Source organism: Nyctereutes procyonoides, unplaced genomic scaffold (genome assembly GCF_905146905.1).
Source record: "Nyctereutes procyonoides isolate TBG_1078 unplaced genomic scaffold, NYPRO_anot_genome, whole genome shotgun sequence".
Lineage (NCBI taxonomy): Eukaryota > Metazoa > Chordata > Mammalia > Carnivora > Canidae > Nyctereutes > Nyctereutes procyonoides.
In genome coordinates this window covers 116181138-116203474 of record NW_026575125.1, presented here as the reverse complement: position 1 = coordinate 116203474, position 22337 = coordinate 116181138, and the positions used below count along the sequence as shown (strand labels likewise).

The 22337-nt window shown below is 41.5% G+C and overlaps 1 protein-coding gene across 2 annotated transcripts in view; it reads left to right on the top strand.

The window, feature by feature from the left end:
- The window catches only part of CD99L2 (CD99 molecule like 2), a 95212-nt gene that overhangs the window by 41225 nt on the left and 31650 nt on the right, over positions 1-22337 (top strand). For both annotated transcript variants that reach the window (XM_055337827.1, XM_055337825.1), the window contains exon 2: positions 11460-11519. In XM_055337827.1, coding sequence (XP_055193802.1) covers positions 11460-11519 — 60 coding nt within the window. The remainder of the gene's footprint in view (positions 1-11459; positions 11520-22337) is intronic.

Sequence of the window (22337 nt, the reverse complement as noted above, 5' to 3'; positions counted from 1 at the left end):
CCGGAGACTGTCCTTTAAACCAGCAAAGTAGGGGCACCTGGGTGGCTTAGTGGTTGAGCGTCGGCCTTTGGCTTGGGTTATTATCCTGGGATTGAGTTCCGCATCAGGCTTCCCACAGGGGGCCTGCTTTTCCCTCTGCCTGTGTCTCTGCCTCTCTCTCTGTAGGTCTCTCATGAATAAATAAAAATAAAATCTTAAAAAAAAGTAAATCAGCAAAGTCACTTAAGCAATTTGTGAAAAAAAAAAAAAAACTCCTTCCACATTCTAAATCAAGCTGCTTGCCATGTACACAGGACACTCAGATGCTTCCTGGAGATACGTAAACAGACTTTTGGCTAGCACCCTACTTACCAAGTTCCCCATTTACATCAGGACCTGGAGCAAGGTGTGCCTGTGAGGACCTGAAATGAGCTGTCTGGGTTACACCCTGCAGATGTATGGGTAGTGGCTGCTTTGGACTAAAAGCCAGTCCCTGCCTTCTGGTGAACTCTACTGCCTTCCCATCCCTATTGTCCTCCCTGGGAGTGCTTTAAATTTATTCATGAAACTAGTGGGAGCTCAGGTGGCAATAGCTAAATCCATTTAGCAATCAGAATAAGAGGGAAACCATTTTCACGTTCCCTTGCAACGCTGCAGTGCTTAGCTAGCCCAGAAGATATTAATTACTCAGCGTGCTTCGAGGTGTAAAAGCATAAATTTCTCGAGACAGAGGTGTTTGAATCTAGATTGAGGCGGTGCAGAAATTCAGGGAAATCAGGGACTAGCCTCACTTTGCATTGTGGGTGTGCCCTCACCCTCCCTAGCATGAAGTTGAGAGAGGGGTGCCTACTTGTTTGGGTTAGGGAGAGAAATGACTTTCAGCAGAGACATTTGTGAAATGGGCCATGCGTGGCGGTGAGTTTGTCGCATAGATTTCCCACAAGCAGTTTTTTTCAGGGATGTTTCCATGGTAGGCAGCAGGGGGGTATGAAGTTGCCCCCTCAGCCCCCCGACCTGCAGGTTTTCCTTTTGGCACTCAGCCCCAGCGGCACCCCCGGGGCAGGGCAGGGGAATCTACAAGCAGCTACATCAGATGAGGTCTTTTTCGTATGGACGTGGAGCATCCTTATTTCATGGCTCGTTTCCCGTTAAATCAAGCTGTACCCCGCCCCCCAACCCCTCCTCAGTAGGCTCCATCTACTGGGATGGATTTTAGTCTTCTTTCCGAACCCAGGTGATCAAGGGGCTCGTGCCATAGTTCTGTTTACTGGGTCTTGGTTTCACCTCTCAGGTCCATGTTTGAGTCTGGTGCGTCGTCTAGCGGGTCTTCCCTGCATTTTGTCACTGGCCTCACTGCTGACTCAGTTTCCTCTTTGATAAATAGCTCCGTTCTTTTGGAGTTGTGGTACAGATGCAGGTGCTGGCCCGGTGCCGGCCAGGTGGGCGTTGTCCTGACTTTCTAGGACAAACGCAAGTGTAGCACGGGTGTCTGTGGAAGCATCATTCAGACAAATGCAAAGGCCTGAGATGACGCATCCCTGATAGACCAGAGTCAGACGTCCCTTGTGATCTTCCTCGTCCACAGAAAAAGGGGGTCAAGCGTTTAAAATCTGAAAACCAAAGCAGTTTATGTGGTACTCATTTACAATTTGTACTGAGTCCTTTCCCAAATTGCAAGCTGCTTATGTGTAAAAAGGAAAAAGAAGAGAGACCATCCTTTTTTTTAAAATAAAGATTTTATTTATGAGAGAGAGAGAGAGAGAGAGAGAGAGAGAGAGGCAGGCAGAGATACAGGCAGAAGGAGAAGCAGGCTCCATGCAGGGAGCCCGATGTGGGACTCGATCCCGGGTCTCTAGGATCACACCCTGGGCCAAAGGCAATCGCTAAACTGCTGAGCCACCCAGGGATCCCCCGAGAAACCATTCTTAGAGAGCAGGGGGACAGGTGTGGCTGGGCACTTAAGAGGCACCCATTTCCCTGGGGGAGCTGTGACTTCATGTCCGAAATCTTTGGCAGCCAGGGCTCCAGGCTGCCTCTGCAGTCCCCTAATCCAGCAGGGAGCAGACACGGTCCCCTGCAGGGAGGCCTTTGCTCTTGGCATGAAAGCCAAATGGATTTGTCACGAAGTACTAACAGGTCCTCTCTACGGGTGATTCTGCGGGAACAGATCAAAGGCACTCTCGCAGCACCGAGACCAAGTCTGGATGATCACAGCGAACGCACTTGCAGGGCGTGCCACCTTGCTGTCAGGCCTGTTTGGCATCTGCATGGCGATGACCAAGTCCAAGTCCCTGCTTCAAGCAGCTCAGTGTCTGGAGCAGCGCTGTCCAGTGGAACTTTCCGTGATGGAGGAGATGTTCTTTGGCGCTGTCCGGCACCGCGGCCGCCAGCCACACATGGCTCCTGAGCACTTGGAATGCGGCTAGTGTGGCTAAGGAACTGCGCTTTAAAGTTTTTGTTGAATTTGAATTGACACAGCCACATGTGGCTAGTGGCTACCGTGTTGACCAGAAAGGACAAACATCAGGGCGCCTGGGTGGCTCAGTCCGTTGAGCATCCGACTCTTTATTTTGGCTCACGTCATGGTCTCAGGGTTGTGAGGTCGAGCCCTGTTGCCCGCTCAGAGTCTGCTTGGGTTTCTCTCCCTTTCTCCCTCTGACCCTCCCCCACCCCTAAAAAGGCAAAAAAAAAAAAAAAAAAGGAAACCTGTAACTGGGATGGGTGTGCTTTCAGGAGGAGCTAAGTGGAACAGGTAAGAGGACAAGGGGAGGGAGTGATTAGTTCATCAAACCCAAGTGAAAGGCTACTAGGGGGCACATCAAGTTGGGGCGCTCTCATGGATCAGACATTTCAATCAAGGTTTTGGCAGGTGCTGGATCCCAGCCAGGTCACAGTGAGGTTCTCTAACAAGGGCCTGGCGTGTCTTGTTTTACAGCCCTTAATAAAATGCACCTTAGCTTTAGATTCCAGTCACGGTGGGTCAGGTTGTAATAGGAGATCAAGTTTGTGTTTCCTCCCAAAGGGACAAATCTGCTTTGGGACAGACGCAGGCTGCTAGGGTGTCTGTGGGTAGAACCAGCACTTTGTTTATCAACTGGATCTTCTTAAGGGCATGTACAAGTCCATGGCTGGCATTTCCACAATTTCTGCCTCATTTGAAAGGACATTTTCAGACAGGTGGCACGAGCTCACTACGTGCCCTTTTCCATTAAAAGAAATTCTTTGTGGTCCTCTGCAGAGGAATGAGGCAACTTTTCTGCTGAATACTTGAACACTGCCACCCCCACCCCCAAGGCACAGTGATTTGGGGCTTGTTAATTTAACCTGCAATGAATCAGCCACTTTCTAATGTGTGCCTGGGGCCAGAGAGTGAGTCACTGTCATTAACATGGAAGATTCCTATCTGCCTGCACCCAAATTGAGTTGTTATAGATTGCATACAAAAGGTATAGAACAGGACCCAGTTTTAGACCACTTGAGGTATGGGGTCTCTCACGAGAATATTTGTCCCCATCTTGGTTTTGGCAGCCGTGCTTCATTGTAGGCTCTGAAGAAGTCTTAATTAGCTCTGGATGCAGATTGTTGCGGAATGGTTTTGTCCACAGATGGTTTGGGTCCATTGAATCCAAGGTCAATGAGGGTTTAATAAATACTGCAAAACTGTGTTCTATGGCCCTTAACTCTTGGTGACCTATAGCAGGTTGTATCGGCAGACAGTAGGGGATTGGCTGAGGCCCAAAACATTATTGTTATGGAAGAATGAACATATGCTTGCAATTCTTGGGTGACAAAGTAGGGGGTAGAGTTTTGAAGGAAGACCCAGTGAAAGGAGTGGTTTTTGATTTTGGAGGGGTTGATACAGAACTTTTAAGGTGTCATGAGAAATAACCTGTACCTGATTCAAAACAAGTTAGAGAAGACTTTAAATGAATAATACAGTGCTCCTTCGCCCCGACCCTTATTCTCATTCTTTTTAATAGACTTCATTTTTTTTATAGCAGTTTGAGGTTCACGGGAATATTGAGCAGAAGGTAGACTTTTCTCATATACTGCCTTCCCCTACACATGCGCAGGTCCCTTCTTATCAACACCCTCACCAATCAAGAGGTACATTAATTACAATTGACTTATATTGAAACACTATTATCACCCAAAGTCCACACTTCAGGGTTCGCTCTTGGTATTGTATATTCTCCGGGTTTATATAAATTTATACTGATGTGTATCTACCATCAGAGTATCCTACAGAACATGGTTTTATCTTTCCAGAATGTTATATAGTTGGAATCCTACAGTTTGTCACTTTTATGGTTGGCCTCTTTCACTTAGTAATATGCATTAAAGGTTCCTTTGTCTTCTCATGGCTTGATAGCTTTTCTTTTTTTTTTAAAAGCATGAAAAAATATTTCATTGTCTGGATGTCCCACAGTTTATCTGTTCACCCACTAAAGGAATCTTGGTTGCTTCCAAGTTTTGCCAATTATGAATAAAGAAATTGTAAACACCTGTGTGGTGTTGTGTGGCCATCAGTTTTTAAGTCCTTTGGGTAAATACCAAGGAGTATAATCGCTGGATTGTATGGAATATATGTTTAGTTTTGTTAGAAACCACAAAAATCCTTGAAAACTACATCTGAAACTAATTATGTATGATATGTTGGCAAATTACCATTTAAATTTAAAAAAAAAAAAGAATCCAGGGCACCTGGGTGGCTCAGTGGTTGAGTGTCTGCCTTCGGCTCAGGTCGTGGTCCCAGGGCCCTAGGGATTGAGTCCTTCATCAGGCTCTTTGCAGGGAGTCTGCTTCTCTCTCTGCCTATGTCTCTCATGAATAAATAAATAATTGAAAAAAATCATTTAAAAATAATTTAAAAAATCCATTCAAATGTTACAAAGTAATTGTACCATTTGACATTCCCACCAGTAATTAATGAGATCTCCTTTTATTCTACATCCTTGCCAGCACTTGGTGGTGTCTGCAATTTTGACCAATATCATAGGTGTGTAGAGGTAGCTTGCTGTTGTTTTTTCCCCCAAGTATAATTAACATACAGTGTTATGTTAGTTACAGGTTATAATGATTCCACAGCTCTATATGTTACTCAGTGTTCATCCCCATAAGTGCACTCTTCATCTCCTCCACCTATTTCTACCATCTGCCCCCTTCCCCCCGCCCCCCGTCCTGTCTGGCAGCTACCATTTCTCTATATTTGTCTGTTTTTTTTTTTGTTTTTTCCCTCCTCCTTGGTTCGTTTGTTTCTTAAATTCCACATATAAGTGAAATCATACAGTATTTACCTTTCTCTGACTTATTTCACTTAACATTATACCCTCTGGGTCCATCCATGTTGTTGCAAATGGCAAGAGTTCATTCTTGATGGTTGAATAATATTCCATTCCATTCTGTCAATTTGACTAGTCTGACTACCCTTTATAAGTGGCATCATATAGTATTTGCCTTTTTACGTCTTATTTCTCTTAGTGTGATGCCCTCGAGGTCCATACATTCGTTTTAAAAGGCAGGATTTCCCTTTTTATGGCTGAATGATATTCCTGTATGTGTGTGTGTGTCTTTGTCCATTTATCCATCAACGGACACTTAGGTAGTTTCCATTTTTGGCTACTATGAATAATGCTGCAATGAACATGGGGTGCAGAGATCTCTTTGAGATAGTGATTTCCTTTCATTTGGATGTGTACCCAGAAGTGAGATCACTGGATCACAGTATTCCTAGTTTTCATTTGTTAAGGATCCTCCATACTCTTTTCTGTATTGGCTGTACCAATTTACTTTCCCACTGACAGTGCACAAGGGTGCCCTTTTCTCCATCTTCTTCTTTTTTTTAAGATTATTTATTTGAGAGAGAGAGAGAGAGAGAGAGAGAGAGAGCGCGCAAGCGCACAAGAGGGTGGAGCAGCAGAGAAGGAGAAGCAGACTCCCTGCTAAGCAGAGAGATCCCAGAAGCCCAGGATCATGATCTGAGCTGAAAGCAGATGCTTAACTGACTGAACCACCCAGACGCCCCCCTTTTCTCCATATTCTTATCAACAATTAGTCTTTTTGATACCAGGTGTGAGGTGATCTCATTGCAGTTTTGATTTGCATTTCTCTGATGATCACTGATATTGAGCATCTTTTCATGTGCATGTTGGCCATCTGGATGTCTTCTTTGGAAAAGTCTTCAGAACCACATACATGGGCCTGGATCCTCAGTCTGCAGGGGATGATGAGGCCCCGGAAGCACCTGGGATGTGGCCCATTTTTAAATCAGGTTGTTTGTCATTAAGTTTTAAGCATTCTTTGTATATTTTGGATAATGGTTCTTTATCAGATGTGTCTTTTGCAAATATTTTCTCCCAGCCTGGCTTGTCTGTTCGTTCTCTTGACAGTGTTTTTCACAGAGCAGAAGTTCTTAACTTTAATGAAGTCTAGCCTATCAAGTTTTTCCATGGTTCATGTTTTTGGTGTTACATCTGAAAAGCTATTGCCAAACTCAAGTCATGTAGGATTTCTCCTCTGTTGCTTTTAGGAGTTTTTATCGTTTTGTATTTTATATTTAAGACTGTGATCCATTTTGAGTTAATGTTTGTGAAGGATGTAAAATCTATGTCTAGATTCTTCTTCTTTTTCTTCTTCTTCTTCGTTGTTGTTGTTGCTATTTTTGCAAGTGGTTGTCCAGTTGTTCTGGCTCCATTCGTTGAAGAGACTATTTCTCTGTTGTGTTGCTTTTTCTCCCTTGTAAAAGGACAGTTGACTATATTTATATGGATCTACTTTTGGGCTCTCTGTTCTGTTCCATTGATTTGTTTGTCTCTTTTGCTAATACCACACTGTCTTGGTTACTGTAACTTTTTTTAATGTTTTTTTAAATTTTTATTTATTTATGATAGTCACACACACACACACAGAGGCAGAGACACAGGCAGAGGGAGAAGCAGGCTCCACGCACCGGGAGCCCGATGCGGGATTCGATCCCGGGTCTCCAGGATTGCGCCCTGGACCAAAGGCAGGTGCCAAACCTCTGCGCCACCCAGGGATCCCGGTTACTGTAACTTTATAGTAAGTCTTGAGGTTGGGTAGTGTCAGTCCTCCCACCTTGTTCTTTTCCTTCAATATTACATTGGCTATTTGGGGTCTTTGTCCTCTCTGTATAAACTTTTCAGTTAGTTTCTCAGTATCTACAAAATAACTTGCTGACATTTTGATTGTGATTGCATTGAATCTATAAGTCAAGTTGGGAAACTGACATGTTGGCAGTATTGCGTCTTTCCATGAACATGGATTATCTTTCCATTTAATCCTCCTTTGATTTCCTTCATGACCATTTTGTAACTTGATTCATATAGATCTTATGCATATTTTGTTAGATTTATACCAGGTATTTCTTTTGGGGGGCTGCTGATATAAATGGTGGTGTGTTTTAATTTAAAATTTCCACTTGTTCGTTGTTGACATATAGGAAAGTGACTAACCTTGTATCCACCAACCTCAGCGTAGTCACTTCTTAGTTTCAGGAGTATAAGGAGTTTTTTTTGGTGAATCCTTTTGGATTATCTACATAGATGATCATGTTCTCTTCAACAAAGACGGTTTTTATTTCTTCCTTCTCAATCAGTATATCTTTTTTTCTTCCTTGTCTTGTTGCAGTAGCTACGACTTCCACTATGATGTTGAAAAGCAGCGGTGAACAGGGACGTTATTGCCTTGTTTCTGATCTTGGAAGGAAAGCTTTAGTTTCTTGTCATCAAGTGTGGTGTTAGCTGTAGATTTTTTGCAGGTATTCTTTTCAAATTGAGGAAGTTCTCTTCTATTCCTAGTTCACAGAGAGTATCCTGTTCTTTTTTTAAATATTTTATTTATTTATTCATGAGAGACAATGAGAGAGAGACAGAGAACACAGGCAGAGGGAGAAGCAGGCTCCATGCAAGGAGCCCAATGTGGGACTCAATCCCGGATCCCGGGATCACGCCCTGAGCCGAAGGCAGACGCTCAACCGCCGAGCCACCCAGGTGTCCCAGTATCCTGTTCTTTTAAACAGCTATATAACCTTTCATTGTATTGAAGAACTATGTTTTATTTAATTCTTCGTTGAGGAACGCTTGGTCCATTTCCATTATTTTTGCTATTTTAAGCAGTAGCGTTGTGAACAACCTTTTACATACCTCTATGGGCACGTGTACAAGTATTTTTCTGTAACAGGTACCTAAAAGTGCAATTGCTGAATTGAGAGATATGCACATTTAAATAATTTAAATTTTTTAAATGTTGAAATAATTACAAACCTACATGAGACTTGCAAGTATAGTATAAGGAACTCCCTCCACCAGCACCACCAAATCGCCTGAGAGTAAGTTGCTTACCTGATGTTCTATCACACACCCCCGACATTGACAAATAACTTTAGGGCGGGTTTCCTTCAAATGAGGACATCCTTTTATATATCCTCAGCATAACCATCTGAATCAGGAAATTGATGTTGATAAATTACTACCGTTTTATCCTTAGACCCAATTCAAGTTTCACCAGTTGTCACAATAATGTCCAATACAAGGAATTCCCATTTACTGTTCACCTAGATTTCCCAGTTGTATCGCATTTGTACTGGTGTCTATAGGTGTGTCTGAATATTTTATCAGAATTATTTCAGACTCAGTCGCAAGCATGATGCTCATTATTTCTTAATACTTGAGTGTGCATTTCCTAAAAACAAGGACACTTTCTTCCCTGAGCACAGTAAATTCATCAAGATTGGGAGTTTGACAGTGATCCAGTATTACCATCTGGTCAATAGACCTCTCTCAAATTTCACGGAGTTTCCCAGTAATGCCGTTTTATAGGTTTAGGATCCGATCCAGGATCACCTGTTGGATCTAGCTGTCGCAATTTCCTTGATCCCTGGGATTGTTGTTCAGTGCTGAAAGCTGCTGGCTCATGTTTTGTCTATTTGATAGTGTTTATGATGGGAGGGCTGATCTGATACCGATTACTCCATCATAGCAAAAAGCAAAAGTCTACTTCAGAATTTTAGAAGCTAGGTTATTAAGTGGTATGACTTATTTTCTTGGTGGATTATATGCTTTATAAAATATTGCACTTTTCCTATTTGGGGGTTGGGAGCTTGAGTTCTACTTTGTCATACTAATACTGCCACATCTCTTTCCTGTTAACCTTTACCTGGTTACATATTTCTCTGTTATATTCTATCTTTTGTGGGTGGTGGTTATTTTGTTTTAGGTGTATATCTTGCCAACAGCATATAGTTATCTTTTTATTCCATTTATCTTTTGGTAGGAGATTGACCATCTTTATAATCATTTTTTTACTGATATAATTGTACATATTCTTGTATTAAAGTTCATGTTTTCTGTTTAACGTGTTTCTTTTTTTTTCTGTTTGGTGACTTTCATTGGATTGATTTTTTTCATTGCTGGTGTTGACCTTTTATTTTTTCTTGGATGAGCTAGAGGTTTTATATTTTTTCTATCTCTTCTATAGCCTGTATCTCTCTCTCTTTTTCTTTTTTTACTATGGGAAATGGATTTTTACAATAAAATTTGTTTTTAGAACAGTTTTAGGTTTACAATGCCAAGCTAGTACAGAGAGTTCCCTTATGCTCCACATTTTATTTCCCCTATTTTTAACATTTTACATTAGTGTAGCACATTTGTCACAATTGATGAACCGGTATTGATATACTATTATTAACTGAAGTCCATACTCTATTTGGATTTCCTTTGTTTTTATCCAAAGCCCCCTGCTTTTTTTTTTTTTTTTTTTTGGTTCCAGGATCCAATCCAAGGTACCAGTGACCTTTTGTCTTTATTTTTCTTTAGGCTCTTCAGGCTGTGTCAGTTTCTCAGACTTCCTGTTTTTGATGACCTTGGTTTTTAGGAGTACTGGTCATATATTTTGTAGGACTGGAATTTGATGTTTTTCTCATGATTATACTGGGGTTACATTTTTTTGAGAAGAAGACCACACATGTATAGTGCCTGTCTCATCCCATCATCTCAAGGGTCTTGAATATCAATGTGACCCATTACTGTTGATGTTAACCTTGAGCTGATGTAGTGTATCTTAGACTTCTCTACTGTAAAGTTACTTTCTCCCCCCACCTACCTGCTCATACCGTAATTTTTGGAAGGAAGTCAACACTTAAGGAGTAAAGAGTTATGTTTCATCTCCTTGAGCTAGTTAACTTGAATTCTTCTGTTTTGTTCCTTTTATGTATTTGTTTAAATATGTTTTTATATCAGCGTGGACACATGGATATTTTATACTTCGGATTATAATCCAATACTACTTTGTTGATTAAATTTAGCCATTGGGAGCTCTTTCGGTTGGCCCTGTGCCTCTTTGAAATATACCTATCAATATTAATATTTCAAAACATACTTCTTGGCACTAGAAGATGCTTCAAACTCCTATATTTATTGTTCAGTCCTAGAATCTGCCATTTCTCCAAGAAGTTCTGTTTTTCTTTAATTGGAGAGTGCTATTTAGAAACCAAGATCTGGGTGCAAGGTGTGTTCATCGCTGCTGGGGTGTTATTGCTTCTAGGCCCTCTCAGGTGAGAGAGCAAAGGCATATGTCCGCATACTAGCCCATATATATATATAATTGTATGTGTGTGTATATACGCACACATCTATAAGTATTTCTATAGGTAACCATCTGTGTGTATATTAAACTACACATGATTTATACTGAGGTCTCCCAACTTTAATCCATTATTACATAGATCATTCTAGCCTCCTCTTATCTATAATATCCCTCTCCAACAGTGAGAAGGCTGGCTTCTCCAGTTCATCACTCATTTACCTATTTGTTCAGTTTCAGTATACATGCGTTGTGGTTTAAGAATTGATAATGTATAAATACCCCTGTGGGAAAGTATGTGCTGATCTGGGGTTACTGATAGCTGTCTAGTTCAGAAGCAAGCAGAGTTGGGCATATGGGTACACTTTTGAGAATAAATTCTCTTGTGAAAAGCTTTTCCCTGGAGCCTTTCAAATTATGTGTAATTAGAATTACTAGTCTAGATATGGATACTGGGGTCAGGGGGCAGGTACTCTGGATTGACCCAAGTGCAGTGCAGCATTGAGATGTGGAGTGGGATGAATGAACCTGGTGCATTATCAGTGGAGCCTTGGACTCCCAAGAGTCCTTGTTGTGGAAGTCCTACATACTATGGAGAAGGCTTTTGTAAGATTATATTCTGTGTTCTGTACACTTGAGCCTTCAGCCTTCTAGTGGACTGAAGGCCGTTCGGTTGTTTTGTTTTGTTTTTGGTGGAGGTAAGTTGTTTGTAGAAGGATGTCAACTCAACATATCTTTGGATGGCTTCTACCAATTTCCTTTTGTGGTGTTAACCTTCATGACACTATCTAAAGAGAAAAAAATCATTACAAGAAATTATTTCAATACTATTCTGTTTTCTGCAAAAGGAGTTAATTTAAAATCTTCTTTTAAATTTTTAGGATCTGGGGACTCTGATTTCAGTCTGGAGGATGCATTGAAAGGAACTTCCTCAGTAAAGCGTGAGTAGTCAATCAGATAAACTAGTAAAAGCAAACAGTAGTGATTCATATGCACCACCCGCTCAGAATACACACTCAAGGAAAACATTGTTTTATCTGTATTGATCAGATAAAATATGGGTGTCATAAATTGCATTACTTAAAAGAAAATCTGAATATTTAACATTTGTTTCCTTTGTGAAGAATACCAAGCAATGTGTAATAGCTGATACAGCACTTTCACCAGCAGCGGCCTCAGAAGACTGCCTTTCCCTAGCTCAGAAAAAGGTACTTTGAAGTGAATAAGAGATTTATTTCTCTTCCTAGATTTTTAAAATAATGGCTCTTCTTAAAATGGTATCTATACGTATTGTCTCAAATGCTAAACTTTGTCGTCAATTTCTCTTTATATTTTTTTGAAAAAAAAATAAACCTTTTTTTTTAAGTGCAAATGTTAGAAAGTATAGCTGAAAGATTTTATGTGACCCCTCCCCATCCAACTAACCTCACTCCCATCCCAGGAGGGAACTGCCAAAGTCTGGGACATACTGGTCCCAGGTGATCGTCTATGCTGTTACGTACATCTATACACATAGATCTTTTGGTGTTTTTGTTGTTGTTGTTTTACATAACGTGAGGCTTTTTAATGTAGTTATGTATGTATTACTGCACAACCTTTTTTAAAATTTAATATGTATTGAAGGCCTGAATGAATGTATCTATCTGTATTCATTTCCTAGGGCTGCTGTAACAAAGTATATACACTGGCAGGCTTAAACCCACAGAAGCATATTCTCTCACAGTTCTGGAGGCCAGAGGTCCAAACTTTGGGGTGTCTGCTGGACCACACTCCCTTGGAAGGTTGGAGTGCAGAAAGCTTCCTTCCTGGGCCCAGCTCTGGTGGCTCGCAGCTGCCGCCCTTTGATCTCTGCCTCCATTGTTATAGAGCCTCCTCCTTTGTGTGCTGTCGTCTTCTCTTCTGTCTCTCAAAGGAGTTCTTTTTGCTGGATTTAGAACCCACCTGGAAAATCCTGCATGATCTCATCTCAGGATCCTTAACTGAATTACATCTGCAAAGACTGTTTTCCCAAGTAAGGTCACATATCTGGCACCTGGGGACTAGGACTCAGCTATATATTTGAGGGGGCACCATTCAACCCACTACATCATCTGTGTATCCACATCAATATATCTATACTTCAGACGTGAACTTGTGTTTCGTGGAGCTGGCATTCCAGTGGTATGGCTTTGGCCGTGGCCGGTGCTGCCATTTCCTTACTGGCAGACGTGTGATTTGCTTTCATTTTGCATGATTACGAACAGGGCGTCAGTGAACATTCTTGTCCGTATCCTTTGTGCACAAGTTTGGTGAAACTACCAGGCCAAAGGGTGTACGTATTTTATATTTTAATAGATTGTGCCAAGTTGTTTCAAAATGAATGTGCCTTTATATATTCACTGAATACTGTTGAGGACCTTTTCTCTTAGATCTGCACATCACCAGATTTTATCAGTCAAAGGCCTTTTTCCAATCCGATGGACAAAATATCTTAATTGCTTATTATGCGTTTTCCTCATCACAGTAAGATGGAGCATCATTTCATATGTTTATTGGCCGTTTGTATTTTCCTCTTTGGTGAAGTATCTGTTCATATCCTTTCCCTATTTTTCTGCTGGTTTGCTTGTCTTTTTCTTTTTTTAATTTTTTTAAAATTTATTTATGATAGTCACACACAGAGAGAGAGAGAGGCAGAGACATAGGCAGAGGGAGAAGCAGGCTTCATGCAGGGAGCCCGACGTGGGATTCGATCCCGGGTCTCCAGGAGCGTGCCCTGGGCCAAAGGCAGGCGCCAAACCGCTGCGCCACCCAGGGATCCCCTGCTTGTCTTTTTCTAACGGGTTTGTGAGCTCTCTGTATATTCTAGGTTGAGAAAAGCAGGGGCTCTGGAGCCAGACTTCCCGCATCTGAATCTCGCCTCTGCGACTTACTGTCACCTTGGATGAGTCACCTGATTTCTCTGTGCCTCCATTCCCTTGCGTGTTACATGAGGTTAATAATACGCCTTACCTCCTGGAATTACTGTAAGGATTAGATGAGATGGCCCATGTGAAGCGCTCAGCACAGGATTGGTATGAGTTCAGTGCTCAGTGAGCATCAGCCATTATTGTTTCTTGGTTTGACTGGGGCCGAGTCTCTGGTGTAAGTCAAGCATACGTGAGGATTGCACACCTACTTAAATTGACCAGCAGACTGAAAGCAATGCCTGTCAAAATCCCAGCTAGAAGTTTTACAGAAACAGACGAGCTGATCCTAAAATTCATATAGAATTCAAGGGACCCCAAATTGCCAAAACAGCCTTGGGGCACCTGAGTGGCTCAGTCAGTTTCTTCGAGTCAGTGAAATTCTGACTCGATTTCAGTTCAGGTCATGATCTCACGGTCATGGGATCCGGCTCTGCTCAGCACGGAGCCTGCTGAAGATTCTCTGTCTCCTCTCTACAACCCCCACCCCTACTCCGTGCTTGAGCTCTCTCTCTCAACAACAACAAAATTTGCCAAAACAATCATGAAAAAAGAAAAAGTTGGAGGATTCCTACTTTCTAATTCAGAACTTACTACAGACCTGCAGTAATCAAGATAGCGTGGCACTAGCATAGACATAGAGTTCAATGAAATAGAATTGAAATTCTAGAAATAAACCATTATATATCTGTGGCCAGGTGACTTTTGACAAAGGTGCCAAGACTGCCCAATGGGGAAAGAATGATCTCTTTAATAAATAGGACTGGGACAACTGGATATCCAGGAGCAAAAGAGTGAAGTTCGATTCCTGCCTCACACATTATACAAAAATTAACTCAAGGGATCCCTGGGTGGCGCAGTGGTTTGGCGCCTGCCTTTGGCCCAGGGTGTGATCCTGGAGACCCGGGATCGAATCCCATATCAGGCTCCCGGTGCATGGAGCCTGCTTCTCCCTCTGCCTGTGTCTCTGCCTCTCTCTCTCTCTGTGACTATCATAAATAAATAAATTTTTAAAAAAATTAACTCAAAATAGATGATACACCTAAAACTACTGATCTCTTTAGAAGTTTCTTTTTACAATGCCTTGAGGCAAGAGCTTAGGGGCCTATACATGCAGGTGGCCTTTTGCATTCCCCAGAAAATAAATACGCTTAGTTTATTAGGAATGACAGTTTTAATGAAATCACTTAACATCTCCCCCCAAATAAACATGACCCCCCCAAAAAAACAAAAGAAAACAAAGTATAAAGACCCCCAGTTAGGAAATTTATTACTTTCCTGATTAGGGGGGCGTTGTAATATTTACATTCCTTTTTCAGTTGTACACCTGCTCATCTGACCTTCATCAGCATCCATCAGTCAGTGGGTCTGGGACCCATTGAAGCACCAGCATGTGATATCTTTGCTTGAATGACATCCTCTAAAACCTCATCACTCTGCTGTCCTTTTCTTCCTTTCTTTCTTTCTTTCTTTCTTTCTTTCTTTCTTTCTTTCTTTCTTTCTTTCTTTCTTTCTTTCCTTCCTTCCTTCCTTCCTTCCTTCCTTCCTTCCTTCCTTCCTTCCTTCCTTCCTTCCTTCCTTCCTTCCTTCCTTCCTTCCTTCCTTCCTTCCTTCCTTCCACCTTACCTTACCTTACCTTACCTTACCTTACCTTACCTTACCTTACCTTACCTTACCTTACCTTACCTTACGTTTCATGCTACTGAAGTTCAAACAAACCTGTTCATCTCTTCTTGGCTCAGTTCTGTTTTCAGGTAGAGAATGTCCTCCTTTGTGTATTGTACATTTCTTGTTTAAACTGTCCCCGAACCTCCTACGTCAGGGTATTGTAAATGACCTTCATTGGTCAATTCAGCAGTGTTTATGGAGTGCGTGCTTGCCGCCAGGCACCCCTGTAAGTGCTGGGCATACTGTGTGGACTAGGTCTGTCCTCATGATGTTATTGTCTTTGATGGGACACAGCACATGAGATAATTTCAGATCTCACGGAGTACTCTGGAACAGTTATAACCAGATGGTGGGATAGGGAGGGTCCAAGGAGGTGGTATATGGTGGCTAGTTTAGATGAGGTGGTAAAGGCCTCCCTGATAAGAGGTGACCTGTAAGAAGGGGAAAAGAGCTGTCAAGGCCAAGAGATCAGGTGTAAGAGCCCTAGGGAGAAAAGAATGGGGCTGGCTCTGGGGGCTTGGAGGGTGGCCTATGTGACTAGAGTGTGGACGGCACTGCAGAAAAGAGCAGTTGGAAGGGACTGCATTATATGGAGTCTTCAAGGGCATGGTGACCACTTTATTCTAGGAGCAAAGAGAAGCTTTTGGAGTATTTTTTTTTGAAAGTTGCTTTATCAAGATATATAATTCACATACTATATAATTCATGCATTTAAGGTGTGCAATTTGGGACACCTGGGTGGCTCAGTCAATTAAGCATCTGCCTTCAGCTCAGGTCATGATCCCGTGCAGGGACCTGGATCAAGCCCCATATTGGGCTCCCTGATTGGGGGGTGGTCTGCTTCTCCCTCTCCCTATCCCTCCTTCTCCCTCTGCTCATGCACTCTCTCTCAAGTCCTAAAAAAAATGAAAGTGTTCAATTCAGTGGGCTTTTAGTATATTTACAGGATTTTGCAATCATAACTAAAATCCATTTTAGTATATTTCCATCACCTCAAACAGACCCTTTAGCTGTCAATCTCCTGATTATTTCCCTCCCTCTCTTCCTCCTTCTCTTCCTTTTGCCAAGTGTGTAATCATCTCACAGGGAAGTATACTTTGGCTTTTGCTCTATAAAGTTCTTCTTTTTAAAAATTCATTTATTTATTTGAGGCAGGAGGGGCAACAGGAGAGAATCCCAAGCCTATTCTGCACTGAGCATGGAGCCCAATATGGGGCTCGATCCCAGGACCCTGAGATCCCAACCTGAGCTGAAATCAAGGGTTGGCTGCTTAACCAACTGTGTCCCCTGCCCCAAGTGCCCCTGCCCTGTAAAGCTTATGAGTGTTCTGATTTCCTCAGAATGCCATCATTCAGTCACCCTCGGGGGAACCTGGCCACTTTTGTTTACCGTGTTGTTGTAGCACATGTTAAAAAGAATCCCTTCTGGCAGGAGTGCCATATGCTACCAGCATTTGCAGAGCAGCAAAGAATTGTTCCTAAGTTTGTCATTTTGAGAAAAGCTTCACAGAAATAGGTTTCTTTATTTTAGGAGCTCGCTGCTTTCATGAAGTTGACCTACTATTCTAATTCCTTGATAAGCAGCTAGACTTTCCTCCTCTCGGTTATGGGTGATAAATGCCATCGAAAGGTTCACAACAAGAAAATCTCTGGTTAATAGTATCTTACACATCACACAGATCCAAGCTAGCATTCTGGATCTCCACAGGCTCCGGCTCTGACCCAGCCACTGGTTCCACACACATGTTAAGATCTTTGGAGAAACCAGACTTTGCCAGAAACTGTGTGTAGTGGCGCAGACCTCCACAGGGCTCTAACGATCAAGACTTCATGATACTGGCATCCGATAGACACCATCAGGTCAATCAAACAGAATGAGAGTCCGAAAATAAACCCTTACATCTATGGCCAGTTGACTCTTTTTTCTTTAATCTGGAAAAATAATAATCTGTTTGAGTCCTACAGATTTTAAACTAATATTACATCAGTGGCCATTGCTTTTCCAAAAATTGCTCAAATAATGGTTTCAGTGACGTATCACCATAATCTAGAAATACATAATATAGAGCCTCCTTCAGACAGGTAGCCAGGCTGTGCTTTTTCATTTTACAGCTTAAAGTCTAATGGAAATTACAGACCTAAAATCATCTCTAAACTAATGAATGATGAGCTAGATTACAAAGTACATATATAATGACAGCAGGTTATCACATGTGGTCCTCTTACCGTAAAAACCCATCCACTGGGGATGCCTGGGTGGCTCAGCGGTTGAGCGTCTGCCTTCAGCCCAGGGCCTGATCTCGGGGTCCTGGGATCAGGTCCTGCATCGGGCTTCCCTCGCATGGAGCCTGCTTCTCCCTCTGCCTGTGTGTGTGTCTCATGAATAAATGAATAAAATCTTAAAAAAAAACCCATCCACTGGTGTGGTCCTCACGTTGATGTGCACGTTGGCATACCAGAGGCTTTCTCAAGGGGTAAGCAGGCATGGTCATTTGAAGGGAAGGACTCGGCCATATTCTCAGGTTCTATCTCTGCTTTTACTAAAACTGACTCGTGGAATAAACCTGCAGCTAAGGTGATGAGCTCCTTTCCTGCCTGTCCCTCTTTGTTTAAAAAGCTAATGAAATGCACATCACATAAAATTAGCTGTTTGAAACCATTCACCGTGTCATGCAACCACCATGTCTACCCAGCTCCCAAATCTTACCTTCCCTCCAAACTCAGATCCCCCTTACCCATTAAGCAATCTTTCCTCCTTTCCCCCTCCCCCTTGCCCCCAATCACCAAAGTACTTTCTATTCTGGATATGTCCTAGAAATACTGTCATGCGACATGCGATCTGTTGTCTGTCATTCATGTAGCAGGATGTTTTGGAGGCACACCCACCTTGTAGCCTGCATTATCAGTGCTCCATCCGTTCTTTTTTGTAACTAATATTCATCGTATGACTAGACCGCAGTGTGTTCACTGATCGCTTGCCGGCCACTTGGCCATCTCCGCCCTTTGGCTGTTGTGAATAGTGCTGCTGTGAGCATGCTCGTACATGGTCTTGTTTTTAATTCTTTGGGGGCATATACCTGGGAGTGGAAGTGCAAGATCATAAGGTCCTTCCATGTGTGATGTTTTCAGGAACTGCCAAACTGTTTTCCACGGTGGCTGCACCATCTTACATTCCCGCTGGCCCTGTGTAAGGATTCTGATTCCTCCACATACTAAGCAAACTTAGTTTCCCTTTTTTCCCCCTGCTGAGGCTTTGTACCCTGTGGCTACCACCTCCCCATTCCCTCTCCCCGCAGCCCTTGTAACCACCATTCTACCCTCTGAGTCTATGACTTTGCTTTTTTTTAAAAATTTTTATTTATTTATGATAGTCACACACACACACACACACACACACACACAGAGAGAGAGAGAGAGAGGCAGAGACATAGGCAGAGGGAGAAGCAGGCTCCATGCACCGGGAGCCCGACGTGGGATTCGATCCCGGGTCTCCAGGATCGTGCCCTGGGCCAAAGGCAGGCACTAAAACTGCTGCGCCACCCAGGGATCCCTGACTTTGATTACTTTAGATTCCTCCTGAAAGTGGGATCATACAGTATTTGTCTTTCTGTGTCTGGCTTATTTCACTTAGCATATCGTCCTCCAGATCCATCTGTGTTGTCCCAAATAGCAGGATTTCCTTCTGTTTAAGGCTGAATAACATTCCATTTTATGTACATAGCACATTTTTCATTATCCATTCATCCATCCATGGGCACTTGGATTGTTTCTTTCTCACAGCTATTGAGAACAGTGTTGTAGTGAACACAGAAGTGCAGATATCTGAGATCCTGATTTCATTTCTTTTGGATATAAGCTTAGAAGTAGGATTGTTAGATCCAGCGGTAGTCCTATTTTTTTTTTCATTTGTTGAAGAACCATCGTACTGTTTCCACAATGGCTGCACCATTTCACTTTCCCGCCAACAGTGTACAAGGGTTCCCTTCTCTCCACAACCTTACCAGCATGCTATCTTTTGTGTTTTTTTTTTTTTATGATAGTCACAGAGAGAGAGAGAGAGAGAGGCAGAGACACAGGCAGAGGGAGAAGCAGGCTCCATGCACCGGGAGCCAGACGTGGGATTCGATCCCGGGTCTCCAGGATTGCGCCCTGGGCCAAAGGCAGGCGCCAAACCGCTGCGCCACCCAGGGATCCCTCTTTTGTGTTTTTTTAAAAAATAATATTCATCTTAATAGATGTGAAATGACATCTCATTTTGATTTGCATTTTCCTGATGGTCGGTGATGTTGAGCATCTTTTTCTATACCTGTTGGCCATTTCTTTGGAGAAATATCTAAGTCCTTTGCCTATTTTTTAACCAGATTATTTGTTATTTTGCAATGGGGTTGTAGGATTTCCTTATATAATTTGGATATTAACCCCTTATCAGATATATGATCTGCAAAATTCTCTCATCCCGTATATTGCCTTTTCATTTTCTTGACTGTTTCCTTTGCTGTGTTGAGCCTTTTAGTATGATGTACTCTCACTTGTCTATTTTTGCTTTTGTTCCCTGTACTCTTGGTATCACATTCAAGAAACCATTGCCAGGTCTGATGTCAAATGTTGTTTTCCTGTTTTTTCCTAAGAATTGTACGGTTCTGGCTTTATGTCTTTATTTTTTTCTTTTTTAAAAAATTATGTCCCTCCTAGTAGGGATGAAGTGGAACCTCATTGTGGTTTTTGTTTGCGTTCTTCTGATAACTGAGGAGGGCTTTATACATATTGGATGCTAAAGCTTAACCATTACTATTATTTACAGATACTTCCTCCCTTTTCATAGTTATCTTTTCAGTTTCTTAAAAATGTACTTAGATGGATGGAGATTCTAAATTTTGATGGAGTTTAATTTATCCTTTTTGTTGCTCATGCTTTTGGAGTCATCTCTGAAAATTTGTGGCCAGATTGATCTCTTTTGCGGTAATTTTGTATATGCTGTGAGGTAGGGGTCCAACCTCATTCTTCCGCATGTGGATATCCAGTTGTCCCATCAACATTTATTAAACAGACCGGTCTTTCCCCCACTGAATGGTCTTGGCACCCTCTTCAAAATCAATTGACCATAAATATGTGGGTTCTTTCTGGACTCTCAATACTGTAACATTGGTCTATATGTATAATCTTATGGCAGTTTCACATAGGTTTGATTATTGTAGGTTTGTAGTGTGACTCTTCTAATTTCATTCTTCCTATTGTTTTGACTATTTGGGCTCCCATGTAATTCCATCTGAATTTTAGGATCAGTTCATCCATTTCTGTAAAAAAAAGAAAAAAGCAGTTGAAATTTTGTTAGATATTGCATAGAATCTATAGATTACTTTGGGTAATATTGCCATCTTAACACTGAGTCTTCTAATCTATGACAATGTTGTACCTATTTAGGCTCCTTTTATTTCTTTCAACACTGTTTTGTGGCTTTTAGCATACAGATCTTTACACATCCTTTGTGTTTTTTTTTACATTTTTTAAATTTAAATTCAATTTGCCAACATATAGTATAACCCCCAGTGCTCATCCCATCAAGTGCCCTCCTCAGTGCCCGTCACCCAGTTACCCCATCCTCCAACCCACCTCCTCTTCCCCAACCCTTTGTTTGTTTCCCAGAGTTAGGAGTCTCTCATAGTTTGTCTCTCTCTCTCTAATTTTTCCCACTCAGTTTCCCCCCCTTTCCTTTATGAACCCCTTCACTACTTTTTATATTCCACGTATGAGTGAAACCATATGATGATTGACTTTTTTCACTCAGCGTAATACCCTCCAGTTCCATCCACATCAAAGCAAATGGTGGATATTTGTCTCTTCTGATGGCTGAATAATATACAGTGGAATATTACACATCTTTCGTTAAATTGATTCCTAAGAATTTTATTCTTTTGGTGCTGGTATAATAGAATCACTTTCTTATTTTCCTTTTTGGATCATTGCTAATATATAGAAATACAATTGATTTTTGTATTTTGTTATTGTAGCCTGCCACTTTGCTGGACGTAGTATCTCTAAGAGGTTTTTTTTTTTGAATGGGAGTATGTCTGGATTGTTAGGGTTTTCTGTATGTCAGGTCATGTCATCTTTGACTAGAGATAGTTTGACTTCTTTCTCCACAGTCTAGATGATTTCTTTTTATTGCCTAATTGCCCTGTACAATATTTAATAGAAGTGGTGAGAGTAGACATCCTTGTCTTGTTGATGATCTTAGGAGAAAAGCTTTCAGTCTTTCATCCTTAAATATTTCTGTGGATTTTACATAGATGCCCTTTATCAGGTTGAGGAAATTCCCATCTATTCCTAGATAAAAAAGTATTGTTTATCATGAAATAGTTTTGGCTTTTGTCAGATGCTTTTTCTGCATCTGTTGAGATGATTGTGTGTTTCATTTCCCTTTGTTCTAATAGCTTTGATATTACAGTGATATTTCTTATATGGAGCTATACCCTTACATTCCTGGAATAAATGTTACTTGGCCATGTTTTTTAATCCTAGTGTGCTGTGGGATTTGGTTTGCTAGTATTTTGTTAAGGATTTTTCATCTATATTCATAAGGGTTAGAGGTCTCTGGCAGATTTGTTATCTAGTTATCATGCCGTGGATTTTGTCTGGCTTTGGTAGAAGATATGACAGGCTTTGTAGAATGAGGAAGTATTCCCTCCTGTATTTTTTGGAAGGGTTGAAGTAGAATTGATTCTGATTTTTCTTTAAGTATTTGGTAGAGATCACCATGAAGACTTCTGGTCCTGGCATTTACTTTGTGGAGAGCTGTTAAATACCTGATTCACTCTCTTTACTGTAGATCTAGTCAGCTTTCCTGTTTCTTCCTGAGTCAGTTTTGGTAGTTTGTGTATAAGAATTTGGCCATTTCATCTAGGTTGTCTAATTTATTGTAATATAATTGTTCACAGTGTTCCTTAATTCTCTTTATTTCTGTAAAGTTGATAGTAATCTCCTCTCCTTCATTCTTGAATTTAGTAATTTGGGTCTTCTTCCTTTTTGTCTTGGGTCAGTCTGCTATCAGTTCATCAGTTTTGTTAAAAGAATCAAATTTTTGGATCTGTTTCATTCATTCATTCATTCATTCATTCATTCGAGACACAGAGAGAGGCAGAGACATAGGCAG